Source organism: Equus caballus, chromosome 12 (genome assembly GCF_041296265.1).
Source record: "Equus caballus isolate H_3958 breed thoroughbred chromosome 12, TB-T2T, whole genome shotgun sequence".
Classification (NCBI taxonomy): Eukaryota; Metazoa; Chordata; class Mammalia; order Perissodactyla; family Equidae; genus Equus; species Equus caballus.
This window is the reverse complement of record NC_091695.1, coordinates 40,030,680-40,049,454: the sequence shown is the minus strand read 5'-3', so window position 1 is coordinate 40,049,454 and position 18,775 is coordinate 40,030,680. Positions and strand designations below refer to the sequence as shown.

General features: G+C 52.3%; 3 protein-coding genes across 6 annotated transcripts; 1 reads left to right on the top strand and 2 right to left on the bottom strand.

Moving 5' to 3' along the window:
- Positions 1-93: 93 nt before the first annotated feature.
- TMEM223 (transmembrane protein 223) lies at positions 94-1,336 on the top strand. Its single transcript, XM_001495026.5, has 2 exons — positions 94-464; positions 880-1,336. Exons 1-2 carry the CDS (start codon positions 149-151, stop codon positions 1,170-1,172), a joined length of 609 nt encoding a protein of 202 aa, XP_001495076.3. The 5' UTR covers positions 94-148; the 3' UTR covers positions 1,173-1,336.
- Positions 1,337-1,416: 80 nt separating this feature from the next.
- Positions 1,417-4,363, bottom strand: TMEM179B (transmembrane protein 179B). Of its 2 annotated transcripts, none has more exons than XM_023654243.2 (5): positions 3,549-4,363; positions 2,466-2,653; positions 2,250-2,384; positions 1,990-2,068; positions 1,417-1,764 (listed from the first exon to the last, which is right to left on the bottom strand). In XM_023654243.2, exons 1-5 carry the CDS (start codon positions 3,642-3,644, stop codon positions 1,603-1,605), a joined length of 660 nt encoding a protein of 219 aa, XP_023510011.1. In that variant the 5' UTR covers positions 3,645-4,363; the 3' UTR covers positions 1,417-1,602. The 2 variants fall into 2 exon arrangements, with proteins under 2 accessions (XP_023510011.1, XP_070086139.1); XM_070230038.1 differs by having other exon boundaries at positions 1,963-2,068; positions 3,549-3,893.
- On the bottom strand, positions 3,738-14,195 carry TAF6L (TATA-box binding protein associated factor 6 like). 3 transcript variants are annotated; one of them, XM_005598252.4, is made up of 11 exons: positions 14,040-14,195; positions 11,481-11,640; positions 10,973-11,059; positions 10,143-10,293; positions 9,938-9,988; positions 9,286-9,380; positions 7,877-7,951; positions 7,510-7,730; positions 7,040-7,172; positions 4,681-4,809; positions 3,738-4,551 (listed from the first exon to the last, which is right to left on the bottom strand). In XM_005598252.4, the coding sequence occupies exons 2-11, from the start codon at positions 11,625-11,627 to the stop codon at positions 3,781-3,783; spliced, it is 1,860 nt and encodes a 619-aa protein (XP_005598309.3). In that variant the 5' UTR covers positions 11,628-11,640; positions 14,040-14,195; the 3' UTR covers positions 3,738-3,780. The 3 variants fall into 3 exon arrangements, with proteins under 3 accessions (XP_005598309.3, XP_023510010.1, XP_070086131.1); XM_023654242.2 differs by lacking the exon at positions 14,040-14,195 and adding an exon at positions 13,617-13,876; XM_070230030.1 differs by lacking the exon at positions 14,040-14,195 and adding an exon at positions 13,746-13,858.
- Positions 14,196-18,775: the final 4,580 nt, after the last annotated feature.

The following is an 18,775-nucleotide window of genomic DNA, read 5'->3' as shown; positions in this document are numbered from 1 at the left end:
TTGTTTAGCCTGGCCCCTTCCCTAGGCCGCCCAGCGCTCTCGGCGGGGGCAGGCGCCGGGGTCCCCTCCCAGCCCGGGGGGGAGGGGCTCCGAGGGGGCGGGGCCCGCCGGCAGGAAGTCCCGCCCCGGAAGCGGCGCCGCGCGGGCCATGGCGGTGCCTGGGCGGCGGTATTCTGTGCGGCTGCTCGTCGCGCTGCGGGCCCTGCCCGAGCGCCGGCTCCTGCAGGATACGGCCCCGTCGCGGGACGTGCTGCTCTTCGAGCACGAGCGGGGCCGCTTCTTCGCCGTTCTCGGGCTGTTCTGCGCGGGCCAGGGCGTCTTCTGGGCCTCCCTGGCCGTGGCAGCCTTGGCCCGGCCCCCGGTCCCGGCACGGCCCCCGGACGCGGAGCTCCCAGCCCGCGGCCGCTCGGACGTGCGCTCCACGCTCTGGCGCTACGGCCTGGCTGTCGGCTGCGGCGCCATCGGTAAGGCGCGGGCTGGCTTCCCGCCGCGGGAACGTGGGAGGCTGGGCACGACCCTCCCGGATGAGGAGGAGGGGTGGGCAGGCCGCCCCTACAGGAGCGCGGCACCCTGAAGTGGGAAGCCCCCCTCTTCCATCCCCACCCCCCTGTGCCAGGCCCTCAGACAGGCTTAGGCTGAGGTCCTCTCACTCTGCTACCTTAAGCAAGTCACTTAAGCTCTGGACCCGTTTTCTCGTGTTTGAAATGGGCATGGACATCTATTAACGGTTGTTGAGAGAAATGACTGCCACAAGATTCTGGGGTATAAGAGGAGCTCAATAAATGTTACTATCGTCACAATTTTTTATTTAGGGCACTGGAAAGGTTGCTGCTTCTCTACAGTGAAAATCCCTCACCCCGATCTTTGTTCTTCCTGCAGGTACCCTGGTACTTGGTGCTGGTCTTCTCTTTTCCCTCCGCTCCGTGCGTTCAGTGATACTCCGGGCTGGAGGGAAGCAGGTGACCCTCACCACTCATGCCCCCTTTGGTTTGGGGGCCCATTTCACCGTTCCCTTGAAGCAGGTATCCTGCATGGCCCACCGGGGTGAAGTCCCTGCCATGTTGCCTCTGAAAGTCAAAGGCCGGCGCTTCTACTTCCTTTTGGACAAAGCTGGACATTTCCCCAACACCAAACTCTTTGACAACACTGTAGGTGCCTACCGTAGTTTGTGAAGAAACCACCTTGAGTCACTTACTCCTCCCAGAGGGGAATAAAAACTGAACCTTAGGGATGGGGTGACAGCCAGCATCACACAAGGTGGCCCTAGATTCATTAACGGCAAATAAAAGGGCAGCCATCCCAAGTGCAGGTACCTGACAGTACCTTTAAGTTTTGATCCATGTCTGTTTAGCCTTCACTCCTCCTCCCATCCACCTACCTACAGTGCTTTAACACCAAGATCTCGGTACCACGATGAAGGAAGAAAGTAATATATTTTGGTACAAAAACAGCTGTAGGAAGAGAGGTGGAGGGGGCCTGTCATCATGTTTCCCTCGTGGAGGGAAAACAGGCTCCCAGCATAAACAGGGCCGTGTGGGGGCAAGAGGATCGCAGACACTTGGGTGCGGAGTCTTTGGCTGCAGAAGCACTCTGGTTAACTCTTCAGGAACGGGAGAGGTGTGGCCCAACGAGAGCATCTGTCTCAGAGCTCCACTCAGGGTCCCCCCTCTCCAGAGGCCGGTATGGGGTAGCTTCCGACTTACACTGCACGACCTGGAGCACCAAGACCACACACCAAAATGCCAGATTCACCCAAGAAGAGGTCTGTGGGAGACAGGAACAGGAGTGTGAGGAGTGGGGCCAATCTCAAATCCAATTCCACCCACATACCACTCGGACTGCTGTCAGGCTGACAAGCCCTGCAGCTCCTCAGCCTCTCACTGGTGAGCCAAGCTCAGAGTACACGGATGAGCTCCCTTATGCTTATGATGCTTATGCGAATCTGTATCCCTGGATCTCTACCCAGTCTTTCATATCCCAGGACCTCACTTCAGCATTGTGTAGGTTGGAGTAAAACTGAAGAGCGGTTCCAGGGGGAGTCCAAGGAATTTTCTGGGCTTCAGAGCAGCTGTGAGGTCAAAGAGACAGTTGTGAGAAAGGGCAGGGAGGGGGAATATAGCTGAAACACCCCCGTGCCCAGGTGCCCTTTGAGATGAGAAGAACTAACGGGGATAAAAAGGGCATTACAGGATCCTCTTTGCAGAGGGATGGAGTTGGCTCTGGCCAGGTGTCCCTCCCTCTCCCATTACCTATTTGTTACGTTCAGGGAGATGATGGATTTGCAGAGAGAACTGGTGCCAAATCGAAGGATACAGGCAGACACTAAGACCAGGAAGATGGCTATAGCTGAGACAGCCAGTGCGATGCGGAGCCCTACCGGCCCTCTATGAGGAAGGAGAGGAGACTTGTGGTTAAGACGGGACTCCTCCCACCTCAGCCCCTGGCCCTCAGAGCGGGGCAGTCACCTGTGGGAGTCCTCGATGCAGCTGCTGTAGACCCAGAAGAGCAGAAGCAGGAGACAGTAGAGGGCCAGGAGACCAGAGGCCCCAGCTACAAAGTAGCAGAGGGATGGGGCCGAGGGTCGGGATAAGGCCAGGGAGGAGCCATTCTTGGTGGCCACACCGTATAGGGGACAGCTGCCGCTGAAGGAGGCCTGTGAAGAGAAGCTGCTGAATCCTAGACTTCAAGTTAACGCCTCTGGATGCAGGCTTGTGGCAGGTGTTAAGGATAACCTAGGCCAGGGCCATCCCAGGAAGTTATTTGTGCACTGTCAGTTCCTGTTTCTGGGCTAGTAGATTGACGGAGAGGGCCTGCTGCAGAAATCAAACCTGCTGTGCCCAGGAGGATCAGGAAATGGGTGGTGGTTATAAAATACAATGAGCTTCAGAGATGCCTCACAAGTTCTGGTCTCCCCTCTGTGCAGAAATCCTAGATAAAACCAGAACTTGTAACCTTCAACAACTATCATCTCAAGTGTTTTCTAATCTGTAAAACAGGCATAAGAGCGTCTACTTCATAGGGATTAAGTACGCCTATTTATTAAAAAGACTGCGTGGCTGGGGCAAACACTCATTATTGGCTTCTGGTTTACATAAGCGTTTCCTACGTCGCTGTTTTGTCACTGTGTTGCAATCATATAGTAGCTTGATCATCTTCACTACACTATGCTTTATGTCTTGGCGTAGCACAGCACAACAGTGTCTGATTTCGAGGAGGAAGACAGGCCTGGGCCGACTTCTGTTTCAGAACCAGGGGGAGCCACCAGGCCAGGCTGTGTCTGGTGCCGTAAGGCACACCTGAGGACTCCTCCCTTTGGCGAGGGGATGACTTCCAAGTATCACCTGGGCGGACGGAGCCACAGAGCGCGATTAGCGCCGATGCACCTCGGCCGCAGACCGGGCCTCACCCGGCCCATCGGCTCCGAGGAGCAGGGCGCCGGGACCCGGAGAGCCGGGACAGCAGTGGTCTCTCCGTGTCGGGATCGGCTGCCCCCCGCCTACCCGCTCGCCCCGGCCCGCCCCCGCGGCGGCCCCGCCCCGCAGCCGCACCTGGGTCCGGGTCAGCGCCGCGGCCGCCACGGCCCCGCACAGGAAGGCGGCCGCGAAGAGCGCGAGCTCGAAGCGCTGCAGCCAGGGCAGCGCCATGGCGCCCTCGCCCCTAGGAAGCGCCGCCGCCGCGGGAACCAACCGCCCAGACCCCGCCTCCTCCGGCGCGACGGACGAGCGCGGAGACGTCACTTCCGGGCGCAGGTTTATTCACAGGGGCGGGGCCGGCACCACCTCAGAGCGGCAGGTACAGGGAGTAGTCCGAGAGCGCCCAGCGGCGGGCCGGGCGGCCGGTGCGGCCGATCATGGGCAGCTTCTGCACGTAGCGGGAGGCGGGGCTGGGCCCGTACGGCGCGGGGAAGGCGGTCTGGAAGAGGCGCCCGCGGCACCGCCTCCCGGCCTGCCGTCCCGCGATGATGAAACGGAAGTGGGGGGCGCCGCGCGGGGCGAAACGGCTCTTCTGGAAGACGTCGCGGGTGCCGGCGCCGGGGCCCTGCTGCCGGGGCGCCCCCCGCGCCCGGTGCACGCGCGGCAGCGGCCTGCTCTCGGAGGCGGCGGGCGCAGAGGCCGATGGGGCGCCGCCGCCCCGGGGGCTCTCGTCGCCCTGCGGGCTGACCACGGCGCTGGCCGTCAGCTGCGGCATCTTCCGCACCGAGTCCGGGGCGGCCGCCGGCTCCTTCTTGTCCCCGGGCGGCCGCGGGGCCGTGGGCGCGGGCTGACCTGTGCCGAAGCGGGTGGCCAGGCTGTCACCGAAGAAGGCATAGAGCTCCCGGTAGATGTCCCTCAAGGTCACTGAAGGGGAAGGATGCTCCGGCCCCGCGCCTCCTGGCGGCAGCGGGAGGCCAGACCCAAAGCCTGGCTCTGCGCTGCCCCCGGAGGGAGACTCCTGCAGGAGAAGGCTGTCCCAAGGCAGGTCGTCCGAGCGCCGGCACCCCCTGCCGCCTGGGCCACCCTTGGTGGGCTCTGCTGCCTGCGCCTTCATCTTCAGCAGTCGCTCTACGGCCACCTGTAAGAGCAGACGGACGAGGATAACAAAGAACTAGGAGGACCCTGGGCCCATCAACTATTCCAAAGGAAGCCAGCTGAGCTGCTGAGCTCCTGCAGGGAAGGGAGGCTGGAAGGGGCTGGTACTCACCAGAATGGCTCCATAGACTTTGTGCCCGTCTGCTTTAACCTGGGCATTAGATACTGAATAATCATCTAGCACAGCTTGCAGATTTGTCCAGTAAGTAGACAGATGTGGGTACAGGACTCGTTCTACTGCCTGGAAGGGAGAGAAGGTATGCAGTAAGCACCTCTTTGTTGCTTACTGCCTCTCAAGTACCCTTTCCCAAGAAAGACTTACTTTTATCTCTGATGCTGGACAGGGCTCAATCGTCATAAATTCCCTGATTGGCATATTCAGCCAACGTTTATGGAACCTACTGTATACCCAAACCTTCACTAAGCACCAGGAATAAAGATTGGGTAGAAAAACAAAGTGACCGCACCATCACTGCCATGTGCCAAGGGCTATGAGGTTATAAGTACGTAATGCCCATTGCTAACAGAAATTAAGTTTGCCCACTGCTACCCTATACAGTCAATAGGCAAGTACTGTCCTCGCTTAGATGTAAACTGGGACTCGGTTCAAACCACCTACACAAAAACAAACGATCAGAGAGACCTGGACTCTGACAATATAATTTTTCATCCTGTGACTAATTTGGGGGAAAGAAGTTAAGACTTCACAGAGGAGGTGACATTTGTGATAGGCTTTGATGGATAAGAGTTCTTTAGTTCGTCATCCATAGCCTGAGGATTTGAAAATGTTGACAAAACTGACAAATTCCTAAAGAAATGTATCTTACTGTTGACTCAAGAAGAAATATGAAAGCTTGAATAATTTTGTAACTATGAAAGATTGAAACAGTAGTTAAAAGTCTAACCACAAATAAAGCAGTACGCCAAAATTTACAAAGACAGTCCACAGACATTAAAGGAAAAGAGTATCTCAGTTATAAAAACAAATATGAAAAAGAAATCCTCCCTCACTCTGAGGCCAGTATAACCCTGATACCAAAACCATACAAAGACAGTACACGAGAGGAAACTTATGGTTGATTCCACACATGAACACAGATAAATCCTTAAAAACTTCAGTAAACCCAACAGTACAAAAAAATAGTATATATAAACAGTATACATAAATTAGCATATATAAAACTATATAAAAATGCATTATATTCCAATAAAAGTTTTGGATTTTTTTCAAAGGCCATTCAAAGTGAGTTTACGCTAGAAATGTAAAGATAGTTTACTATTAGAAAATTTATATATTCAATTTATCACATTAACAGATAAAAGCAGAAAAACCTTAGGATCAAGTCAAAAGATACAGAAAAAGCATTTGATAAAAGTTCAACATAAATTAATAAAACTAAGAACATAAAGTAATTTTCTTAATTTGAGAAAGGGTATCTATAAACCCAGGAAGTAAACATCAGCCTAATGGAAAAGGTTATTAGCACTTCTTTTAAAATTAAAATGAAGTAAGGATGCCTATTATCATCATATGTAAAATGGTATTAGTGGTCCTAGCAATAAAATAATACAAAGAAAAGAATAGCAAGAATCTATGTATAAAGTTAATAAAGTATGTGTAGGTTCTTTTCAAGAAAAATTATGAAAGGATCCTGAAAGACAGTGAAAGATCTAAAAAAATGAAGAGAGATGACATGTTCGTGGACAAGGAGACTTAATATCATTAACAATGTCAATGTAATTCCAATAAAAATCTCAACAGCAGCAAACAGAATTTACTCTGGGTAGGCAAGAGGCGTTCAGCAGAAAAACCCATTCATATAACCTGTCACATTAACAGAACCAAAGTGCATAATCATTTGATCATCTCTACAGATGCTAAAAAGATATTTGGCAAAGCTCAATATCTATTCATGTTTAAAATACTCAATACAAGAGAAATTGAGAGACAGGTCCTTAACAGGATAAAATAGAACAGGCGAGAATTTTTTTTTTTTTTTTTTTGAGGAAGACTAGCCCTGAGCTAACTGCTGCCAATCCTCCTCTTTCTGCTGAGGAAGACTGGCCCTGAGCTAACATCCATGCCCATCTTCCCCTCCTTTATATGTGGGACACCTACCACAACACGGTGTGCCAAATGGTGCCATGTTCGCACCCTGGATCTGAACCGGTGAACCCCGGGCCGCCAAAGTGGAACGTGTGCACTTAACCGCTGCGCCACCGGGCCGGCCCCAGAACAGGCAAGAATTTGTGAAATGGGGATATATTAATATTTGCGGTGAAGGACTTTTGAAAGGATATTTATATACAGAAAGTTAGGCTATCACTGAGCCTGGCCGAAGGCAAGAATTTAACACATGGCAGCAGCAAGCAGATACCATTTTTAAGATAAAAGAGACACAAATACTATTTTTCTAAATACAAATGGCAGCTCTTATGGCTCTGTCTGTGAGCGGGGCCAAGGTCCTCACCTTCCAGCCAAGGGCGTGCAGCCCCACCACGGCCCCGTAGTGAGAGCAGAGAGGCCGCACAGGGTCTGCCAAGACCTTCTGCAGGGAGAGCAGGATCTGCTGATAGAGGCCACTTACAAGGTCCCCATGGGTCCTGTGGGAGCAACATTCAGTCAGAGGCACAGCGCTGCCCAACTGGACTCAAGCTGCAGCACAAAGAGAAAACAGTCCTGGTATGACGTACTGGGGAAAGTGACGAGGTGGTTAGGGCAGAGTGGCCTGGGACCAGAGGGCAGAAGGACCAAACCCTTGGTGTACTTGTCATCCATTTGTAGCCCCCAGTGTGCCACAGCACAACAACTGGGAAGCTCTGAGGAAAGGAGCTCCCCTGGCCTGAAAGCCAGACGTTCTACTCCATCTCCCTACCCCAACCCGCCCACTCAGCCCTGCGGCTAGTCCACCTCCTGTTCAGCGCTAGGCCCGGTGGCTACCAGAAGATGTGGCTGAGCAGGAGAGCAGCGCCATCCCGCAGTGTCCAGTGGTCATTCAGGGGGTTGATGGAGGCAGCCAGTGGCTCCAGGACACAGTAGAGGACACTGCCCACCAGGGAGCGGACATAAGGCCCCAGGCAGAGGTGTGGGTTCCGAACCAGGCTACGTGCCACTTGCAAGAGCCGATGCAGCTGCTCTAGGTCGTGGCTCACAGATTTCACCTGTTGGGAGAAGAGGGCATCTCAGGGGGACATGAGGGTGCAGGCAGGAGCCTGCCGTTCTGATAGGACCTGCCGTGAGCCCTACACACGGCTGGGTCATCTCCTCCCCTCAAAACATTCTTCCCTGCCCCAGCCTGGGCACTTACCCCACTGACCACATAAACAAAGTAAGGCAGGAGTGCTGCAATCTTGGAGTTAGTCTGCAGATCCTGGAGAGCAATCTGAAAAGGAAAGAGCCAAACTGCACTGGACCCAGCAGCCCCAAGTATAAACTGACTTTTTTTGTGTTTTTTGTTTTTTGTGAGGAAGATGGGCCCTGAGCTAACATCTGTGCCAATCTCCCTCTTCTTTATGTGGGATGCCACCACAGCATGGCTTGACAAGCAGTGCTAGGTCCGAGCAGGGGATCCGAACCTGCAAACTCCAGGCCACAAAGGCAGAGCGAGGGAACTTAACCACAGCACCACTGAGCTGGCCCCTAAACTGACAGTTTTTAAAACAGTTTCGCACTTACGTATAAAATTTTAAATGTTCATACTGTTTGATTCAGCAATTACACTTCTATAAATTTAATCTACTATAAATAAATAGTGAGAAATTCACTCACACACATACTCACACATAGCAGTGTCTCTAATATTAAAAAATTGAAAACAAACTAAATGTCCAACATATTTTTAACTGAGAAAAGCAGTTGTTCTAAAACCAGATGTTTAGTATACTACCATCTTGGTTTATATAGAGGAATCATAGTTTATACATAGAAGAAAAAGGGGAGTGGGTGGTTTTACAGGACACCTTCACTTTCTACTTTGTATATTTTTGTATTACGGCACTTGTATAATAAACATAGGCTGGTATTACTTTTATAAGCAGAAAAAATAGAGTAAGTAAACGAGTAAAACCATCACAGCCCTGAAGCTCCACGACCTGTGCCCTCCACGCTGCTCTGGATAAAGACCCCAAGCTTAGGCGCAGTGAAAGCAGACAACAGGCTAGTGAGGAGGGAGCTCAGCTCCCACGCCCCCGACCTGGCCACAGGCACTGTGCCTGGGGAACAGGAGCCAAGTTTCTAAGGGAGAATGTGTAGTGGTAACATTCCTAATTTTGCAAGGGAAATCCCAGCAGCACCCAGACCGGAGCCAACGTGGAGGATGTAAAACCCTCAACCTGCCCTGGCTCCCTCAACTTCCTCTTCCCCTCTCCCTCCCAAGTCCAGGCAAACGAAGGCTGCGATCTGGATGCCCCACTTGGCCCCAGGTCAATAGACACCCCAAAGAGTGGACTCTGGAATTAAGGTGTCGGGAGACTGACCACCCGAGCCCCCTAAAGGGCCCTACTGAGCTGCTCATTCCCTAAGGAACAAGGGTTCTTACTAGAGCAGGAAGGGGAGTCAGTGCTGGGAGAGGCCAGCCTCAGAGCACCCCCCTCCCACCCGGAGAACCCTTCCACCCGCGTCAGTCAGCGTGGAGAGGACAGGAAGTAGGCATCTGAACGAATTTCACGGGCATTTCAAAGTTGGACTTTGTGCCCCATTTCAGGCCCCCTTGCTCACCTTCATCAGCTGTGGGTCATCCCCCAGCACAGCCCGAGTCACTTGCTGGTAGTACTTGAGAAGGTCATCAGTCAGTGAAGACACAGCGCTGGGCACTGTGAGATGATGGGCAGGAGGTGGTCAGGGTGGAAAGCCTGGCCCTCTCCTGGCTTCCCCAGCCTGCTCCCCACAACCACCATCCCCACACCCCTCGCGAGGAGCCCATCGGACAGGACTCTCAGAGCACAGAGCTGCCAACCCCTCTCAGCAGCCTGCTCAGCCCTGACCTGCAGGCTCTCCAAACCTCTGTGCTCTGCACGCTGCCTCCCACCCATCATCTGCCAGGCAGATTTCTGCTCAGTCAGTCCTCAAGCCCCAAGTTCACAAGCCTCAGGCTCTAGGAAGCTCTGGTCAGCAGACTCTGGACGTGAGACACCTCCCCTCAGGGACCCAAGCATGCTGCCCAGACTTCTGTGCCAGCATCCAACACCCAGCATCAGGATTGGTTACAGGTCTGGGCTCCCATCTCCAACTCTGAGCCCTCTGGGCAGGGACCAGTGTCCACTCAGAACAGGGTATCAGTAAATCCTTGTCAGATAAAGACTTAGAGGTGGAGAGGCACCAGCAGGGAGGAAAGTCCAACCAGAGGGCCCATTCCCACACTCCGCCTTACCCGATCCTTGAGGTGCCAGGTTCCCTTTGCCATCTAGGTAGGACACATGAACTAGAACCAGAGCAGAGCGATGGGTCAGTCTGGGGTTTTGCCCCTTGTAGCACCACCCACCCTCTGAGTTAAGCCCCTTCCACCAGCCAGCCCATCACCACTCCTCTGACAACCCAGCTCCTGTCCCCACCCTATGTAGGACCTTGGCAGTCACCTCTCACAGCCGTCTCAGCACAGCCTTTGGGGATGTTGGTGGCCAGGGCCAGCTCCACCAGGTTCACCTCTCGATCCTCAGGGAAGTAGAGCTCACCCTCCCTGGCAGGGCGCAGGGGCAGCACCTCCTGGGATCCGTAACCACACACAGCCTGAGCAAAGAGAGGATCGGAGGGCAGGCTGAATCCAGGGAGGGAAGAGGCACTCTACCAAGGAGGGCAGGGAGCCCACGTTTGAGAGAAGTCCAGAAGTCCTGAGAAAAGCGAGGGAAGCCTGGAACTTCAGAGCCATCGCTGGGAACTTGGCCAGAGCAACCAGTGTTCACTGGGTCAAGGAACAGAATGTGGCTCCTCCTCACAGATCCGTAGGGGCTCTGAGCCCTACCCCCAGGCTGTTGGTCCTCCTCCTCACACTCACCCAACTTTGAAAACACCACTCTCTTCTAAACACGACTTTCTTCCCCCCACCCCCTGCTCCAGAACAACTATGCAGGACGTTCTAACACCCCTAGTTGTGCTCAGACCCCTCCCTCACCCAGAATGCCCTCTCTGTTCCTCTCTGCTTAGTCTAACCCAAGCCTCCCTTTAAGCCGCCACTCAAATCCCATCTCTCCAAGAAGACTTCCCTAACCTCCTGGCCCCTGCGGCCTCCTCTCCCTCTTTTCTGAACTCACAGCCCTTGTGGGCTGGGCCCAGCACCTGTCCCGCGGTTGCTGTAAACTTCCCTCGTGTGTGTATTTGGTCTTCATGTCTCACTACATTGCCAGGTCTGAAGTGGGCACAGAGGTGGGCTCATGTCAGCTGAGCCCTCTGCAGCTTGCTCCCCACTCACCTCCACGCTGCTCCACCTCAGGGCCCTGTTGAAATCCTCGACGGTCAGCTTCCGCCGTTTGGTGTGTTTCATGAATTGAGAACTATTCTGGGAGGGGAGGAACAGAGTCAGGAGACAGGGAGCAGGGAGTGGGGGACCCCCAGTGAAGAGAGGCAGCCTGGGGAGGAGGCAAAAAGGATACCAGACCAGCGGCCAGAAAGCCTGGATTCCAGCTCTGCTCTCATGCAAATACCCCCTCAATGTCATGCTCCCTCTCTGTGCCTCAGTTTCTCACATGCAGAACGTGAATATGAACCTGTCTGGCCTGTCCAGTGGGGCTGCTGGGAGAAGCACGTGGCCAGAAGGGGAGTTCTGGAAAGGGCAGGGACTGCCTGCACTATATTACCTTGAAGCACAGAGTAGACACCTGATACATACTTGCTGAATAAATCCCTATGGGAGCGGGGGAGTCAAAGGGAGGAACTAGGAGCGTTGCGGGCGGAGGGGGGGGGGGTTGCTGGGAGTGTACCTGGGTGGCCTCTCTGAGACGATAGCACACATCCTCTGCAAGCAGGGCCGCCACCTCATCGCTCAGCTCCAGGCCCGTGCTCTCCGCCATGAGCCGGACTGACTCCCGAGGGATCTCCACAAACCGCCGCTCTTCTCGCTCTGACATGGCCCCGAGGGAGCTGGGAGTGGGGAGGGAAGCTTTGAAAAGCCGCCCCAGTCTCCCTCAGAGCCCAGGAGGCCCTCTAAACCTGTCTTGCCCCTCTTGTTCTGGAATCCCTGAATGAGTCACAAAGGCTCTGAGTGTCCAGATGAGGAAACTGAGGCTCAGAGCAAGAAACGGATTTCAGCTGGGTCAGAGGGCAGATGAAAGTGACGCCTGAGAAACAGTGCTGGCTTTAGGGTTCACAGCTCTGGGTCCCAGCCCTGCCCTAGCACTTCTGATGTGAATTTCGCCAAGACTTTCATCAGTCTGAGCCCTGACATCCTAAACTGAAAAACAGAGGCAGTAATCCCTGCCTTCCCCAACTCACAGGGTTGCTATGACGATAAAATGCAATGATGTATGAGAAAATCAGTGACTAGAACACTACACAAATGGAAGATGTTACCATCATTAATTATAAACAAAAATGTTACGTCTTCCTTCTAATTCTTGCTACAACCACTATCTACTAAATCCTGATGAAAACACTACTTTTATCCTGACATTCCCTTGCTCAAAAATCTTCAGTACTTCCCCACTGCTTATAAAAGGAAAGTCTAAACTCTCCGGCTTGACATTCTGTGTTTGGTCCCAAATCTCCACAGCCGTGCAAGCTGATCCATCCTCCTAGGAAGACCTGCCCAGTGTCGTCCAGCCTGCCTTGTGCCACACCACCACCGCTCAGGCTGCTCCGTCTCCCCTTCTGCTCCAGGCCCCCACTCCCTCCTCTCTGCTAAGACAAATCCAGTCTCTCCTTCAAGGTCTTCCTGTCCTATATGCCATCTGGGACTGTCAGACTTTTAGTAATTGGGCTTTTTGCCCATGTGTCTGGTCTTCCTCAGTTTGGCTGCAAGGCCTAAAAGCAGGAACCCGCTCTTCCATTCACAGGATATGGCAAAATACGAACCCAACAAAAGCAGCGGCTGATGACTGCCTCCGACAACACACACCACCATTAGAAGGTAGGCCCACAGGGGTCAAAGCGAGGCATCAGCACCATGGGCAGCAAGCCCAGTTCCATGGTGACTCACCCAGACAGTGCCACCGCTCCTCTCTGGAAGGGCTCACTGGGCCACCAGTGATCTCCAGGTCCCTAATTCAATGGGTACCCTACCTGGCCTCGCAGCAGCATTTCTCCCAATGGCTCCCTATTGCCTTTGGAATAAAGAACCAACCCCCACCATGGCTCCAAGGCCCTGCACTTGTGCCTACTTCTGCAACACCTCTTTCTGTTCTCTCGCGTGTTCTGCACTCCTGGCGGTGGCCGCCTTTCAATTCCTCAAAAACACCTTATTCCAGGATGTTTATAGATTCTGTTTCCTCTAAGCAAAATGCTCTCCTCTTCCATCCCCACTCCCTTTGTCTAGTGAACTCCCAGTCTCTCCTTCAGATTTCAGTTCAAATATCACTTGCTCAGGGAAGTCTTCTTAAACCCCCACAATGTCCCAGTACTTTGCCTTCAGAGCAGTTATCGTAGTTTATAATTACATATTTGTGTAACTTTGTTAGCAGCACCTACCTCCCCACTAGATTGTAAGCTCCGTGCTGGCCTGAATCATGCCTGTTTGCCCACCTTTGCATCCCCAGCCTCCCGCACAGTGTCAGCACATAATACGCCCTCAATAAACACTTGCTGGAAAAACCAATAAACAATAGCTACTTTTCTAAGCACACATTATGCCTGAGGCACAGAGCTAAGTGCTTTATATGTCTTATTCCTCATTTTATCCTCATTAACAACGAAATAAGTATTATGTAAGTATCATGTCTATTTCACAGCCAAGGAAATCAAAGGTCAGAAAGGTTAAATGTTAAATGATTTGTCCAAAAACATCCAGCGGGCACTAACTAGGGAGCAGAGTCAAACTCTTGCTCCTAACCACCAGAAGCAGTGGGCTGTGTGGGGAAGAAGGCCTGGATTCCCAGCCCGAACCCTGGGCGTTAGAGACCCACCAAAGGATAATTGTTAAGTTTCCGTTTTCCCGTCTGTAAAATGGGCGGATGAAGTCCTGCCGCGGAAGGCGCGGAGGGAGTTGCCCTATCGTGTGCCCACACGCAGACCCGCACAGCCCGGGCTCTGACCAAGGTCCCCCGCTCCTCAACCTCCTCTCCTCCACATCCTCAGCCACCAGCCACACGCCACACTGATAAGGAGGCGTGGGAACTGACTTATACGGGCCTCCGTGCTGCGCATCCTCCCACCCAGTCTTGCTCAACCCAGATCCGGGGGCGGGGGGGTGGAGGAGGTCAGGGGTAACCGAATTGGGTCACGTGGGCAGCGAAGGGGCGGGCCCCCTGCCGAGCGGGCTCCGAGGCCGGTGAGTGCGCGGCCCGCAGCGGGACGGGGAGTCCTTGGCCCGACGAGGGCCTGCTCACCTGGGGGCTCTGGCGCGGCGAAGGCTGCTACCGAGAGGGCGGCGGCGACAGAGGCGACAGTGCCTACTCACCCCGCTCACACTAATTCCCTCTCTCGGCGCCCAGACCCTGCCCTCCACGAGCACAGCGAATCGGAGGGCGCCTTGCGAAGTTCCCGCCCCCGAGGAGGCTTCCCGCCACGGGATTGGCCACTGGGCAGGGGCAGGGAAAGACCCAAGGCGGCAGGGGTCACGTGACGCCAGACTCGGGCTTCTTAAAGCAGCAGCTCTTGGGAGTTTTGCGAGCAGGTGTGCATGGTTTGGTGTACTTCGCTTTGCTTTTTCAAGAAGGAAAGGGAGAAAGATGATTCCTTTTTTCTTTGCTTTGCTGTGAAAGATTCGTCCTGAGCTAATATCTGTTGCTAATCTTCCCCTCTCTCTTTTTTTTCCTTCCCCAAAGTCCCAGTACATGGTTGTATATTCTAGTTGTTTTTCTAGTTCTATATGAGCCCCTACCTAGCAACCAGTAAATAGTTGTATGTTCTAGTTGTAAGTCCTTCTAGTTTTTCTGTGTGAGCTGTTGCTCAGCATAACGACTGACAGACGAGTGGTCTGGTTCTGCACCGGGGACCGGAACCGAGCTGCCAGGCAGAGCGCATCCAACTTTAACCACTAAGCCATCAGGGCTGGCTCAAAGTGTGCTTTTTAATAGCCATGTTCTCAAGGAAAGCGTCCCCATTGCCTTGGTCTTGTTTGTGCCTGAGTTTCCAGCACTTGTATTTACGTGAGGGCAGTGATGCTTTCGACTTTGGTGTCTAGCTCACTTCTCCTGCCCACTTGGTGAAGCTCAACCTACCTCTCCAACATGACCTGCCACTTCCCCTTCCCGAAGGATGGATGGGGGTCCAGGCGGGTAAAAGGGTCTTCTCACTGGACTAAACCCACGTGCAAGCTCCAGAGTCCAGGGCTCTGCTCATTTGGTCACCCTACCTCATGTCTTTCCCATTGTGTCCGAGAAGCCAAATAGGAGCCCTCACCTGCCTCGGAGACTGTTTTACACGCACACTTTCCCAGACTTGAGCAGTTCTCAACTGAGAAGCAAGTGGGCTTAGTGAGTAAAGGATGGTATTTGGAGTCAGACTAACCTGGGTTGAAATTCTAACAATGCTTTTGGGCAAATTACCTGACCACATTTTCCCCCATCTACAAAATGGGGTCAGATTACCCACCTCACAAGGTTACAGTACGTTACATGAGACAATGTCTGTGAAAGCACTTGGCAGAGTTGGTGGCTGAACTTCCTTTCACTCACACACCACAAGGCAGGCGGTGAATTAATTCCTTTATGTTCATCCAGGATGGAGTGGATTGCAATGGGCTATTCATTACAGAAAGGAGCTTCCTGCAGGAGAGCATAAGTACACATCCTCACCTTTCCTCCCTCTCGGGGTGAGATGCTGCTGCCTCTAGAAAAGATCCTCTGAGACCCGCGCTGGGAAAGCCAGATGGCTGTGACTGGGGTTGCCATGGCAACACCACCTAAGGAGACTGTGACCCTGCAGAGTCTCTTTCATTCATAATCAGGATGACATTTGGAGCAGTTTCAGTACTGTGCTTGAACACTGGCGTGTCTGCCCACCTATGCATGAAGGGAAGGGGCGAGGGGCTCTTCTAAGGTCCTGAGTCTGAGACCAGCTCAGCAGGATCTGGGCCGCTGGCAGATCTCCTTGCTAAGGTGAATATTGGTCTGGACAGCCGTCGGCAACCTCGGAGGCATGAGACAATGAAGGCAGGCCCAGGGCTGTATGGGATGTAGTGAAATTGCATCAAGCTGTCTGCGGCTCATATGCCCCCAACTTGAATGAAGACAGGGGCCAGGGAAAGCGGTAGTGAGACCCACGTGGCCACAGGTGGGAGAAAGGTGGTTCCCAGTCACTCCTCAGCCACCCAGGACCTGGCAAGAAGAGCTGTGATGGCTTTGGAGTCGAACTGACAGTTAAAAAAAAAAAAAAAAAAAGGCAAAGCTCCACTACTCACTAGCTGTGTGAACTCAGGCCTGTTAGTTCCTCTCTCTGACCTGTTTTAGCAACAGTAAAGTGGGATAACAGAACCTATGTCATGGGACAGTTGTAAAAATTCAGTAAAGTGTGTAAAGGATTCAGCATGTTACCAGGCAGATATTCTAGTTTCTGTTGGCCTATGACCAATAAGAGGCTGTAACTTTCAGACTCCCCTAGTCACAAACGTTAAAAGACCAGAAGAGTCCTGGAGACCATCTCCAGACCATCCCTACTTATGCCCTTCCCTACTCAGTGCCAGCCTTTTTTTTTGCTAAGGAAGATTGGTGCTGAGCTAACATCTGTTGCCAGTCTTCCTCTTTTTGCCTGAGGAAAATTCACCCTGTGTGTGTGCTAACATCTGTGCCAATCTTCCTCTATTTTGTATGTGGGTTGCTGCCACAGCACGGCCACTGATGAGTGATGTAGGTCCGTGCCCAGGAACTGAACCTGGGTCGCCAAAGAGGAGGGCACCAAACTTAACCACTAGGCCACAGGGCCAGCCCCCAGTGCCAGCCTTCTTAGTGGGTGCCACACTCTACATCCTCACCAGCATCCATACGCTGTTCCATGAGCTGTTTCTCTATCCATCTCTGCCTTCTAGGCCTGGTGTTACTTCCAGGTTATCCTGACATAATTTACAGATGGGTGGTTCCATTTGAGAACTTGGAAAAAGTTTTACTCTTGGTGAAACACATGGTGTTTATGGCCTCAAGGAAATTCCTACAAGCTATTTAATCAACTCACAGTATGGTGAAGTGATATCACACTTTGTTTCCATTGGAAAATTCATTGCAAATCCAGCAAAGAAACTTTCCTGGATTCAACAAATTTGGAAAACCTGGCACAGTGCTGAGAGCTGGAGATACAAAAGTGAAAGGGGATGCATGTGAATCTATAATTATCTCAATAAAATAATTGAAACTACATAATAAAAAAATCAAAAGGGACAATAACAAAATAGCATGTTTGTGAAACACTCTAGAGGTATGAGTGCAAGAGCCTATGTCTGCCCAGGAGTGGTGACAGTGAGGAGAAAGGAACCACATTCAAGTGCCTTTTTTTTTTTTTTTGAGGAAGATTAACCCTAAGCGAACTACTGCCAATCCTCCTTTTTGCTGAAGAAGACTGGCCCTGAGCTAACATCCATGCCCATCTTCCTCTACTTTACATGTGGGACGCCTACCACAGCATGGCTTGCCAAGCGGTGCCATGTCTGCACCTGGGATCCGAGCCGGCGAACCCCGGGCCACCAAGAAGCTAAATGTGCAAACTTAACCACTGCACCACCAGGCTGGCCCCTCAAGTGCCTTTTTCTTACCATGTTCCAGGTACTATTCTGGATGCTTCATATGGGGGTTTCTGGACCTCGGCACAATGACATTTGGGGCGAAATAATTCTTGGTTGTGGGGAGCTAGACACTGTGGGATGTTTAGCAGCATCCCTGATCTCTACGCATGAGAAGGCAGTAGCATCCGCCACCCAGTTGTGACAACCAAAAATGTCAGTGCCAAATGTCCCCAGGGGACCAAAATCACCACTAGTTGATAATCACTGCTTTATATACATTATAGAAATTACCTGATTATAATTAACAGTTGAGTGTCTAGCATGGGCCAGGTTCTATACCAGCCACTTGCACATAAGGATCTGAACCCAGGGGCTGGCCCCATGGCTGAGTGGTTAAGTTCGCGCGCTCCGCTGCAGGCGGCCCAGTGTTTCGTTGGTTCGAATCCTGGGCGCGGACATGGCACTGCTGGTCAAACCACACTGAGGCAGCGTCCCACATGCCACAACTAGAAGGACCCACAACGAAGAACATACAACTACATACCGGGAGGCTTTGGGGAGAAAAAGGAAAAAATAAAAAAATCTTAAAAAAAAAAAGGATCTGAACCCAGCAGTAACTATGCAAAGAGGGCTGTATGCCCATTTTAAGATGAGGGAGCATAAGGTCGCCCCGCTGGGACTGAAACCCAGTTCTGTATCAGTCCAAATACCATGCTTTCCACTACATAGCCCTGCTTCCCAAGGAAGTCAGGAAAGCTGCAACAACAAAAAAAAGAATTGACTGAGATGTGACAGATTGCTAGGCAGAAGCACACAGGCTGGGAAAGGGCATTCCAAGGTAGACAAATAGTACTGCGAAGGCATAGTGTGAGGAGAGTAATGTGTGTTCAATCTTGTAGACATTTTATGTATTTTTGTTGTGTTACCTTCACAAGATTATGAGCTTTTCACATCTTCAGCTGAGCTTAGTATAGTGATTGATTAGCAAATAAAGGCCTCTGTTGTTTATATACCCATCCTAGGAAGAACTGTGTTGGGACCCCACAAATCGTGTCATTACTCTCCCCTTGTTCACCTCTCCCATCTGCTGTTTCCTCTCCCCTCTTTCCCAGCTGTACCCTTGGTTATTTTTCAGGGTGGGGGAAGGGCGAATACTCTGAAACAAGATTGGGCCTCAGAGTGGCTCAATGATAGTTATCATTTGCTAGAAGCCAAAGATCCAACATTAGTGCCTTTGGTTCAATGAGGTCAACTTTAGACGTTGGCAAAAGGGTTAGTGAGACCCGTGGATGGCTGTGGCTAGCTGAGGCATCAGGCCAAGAAAAGAGGGGCTAGTTAGTGAGCACCTGGCCCCCAGCCTTTTAAAAAAAGAGTTGTTCTCACCAAAGAAAAAAGGAGCTAACACTTCCA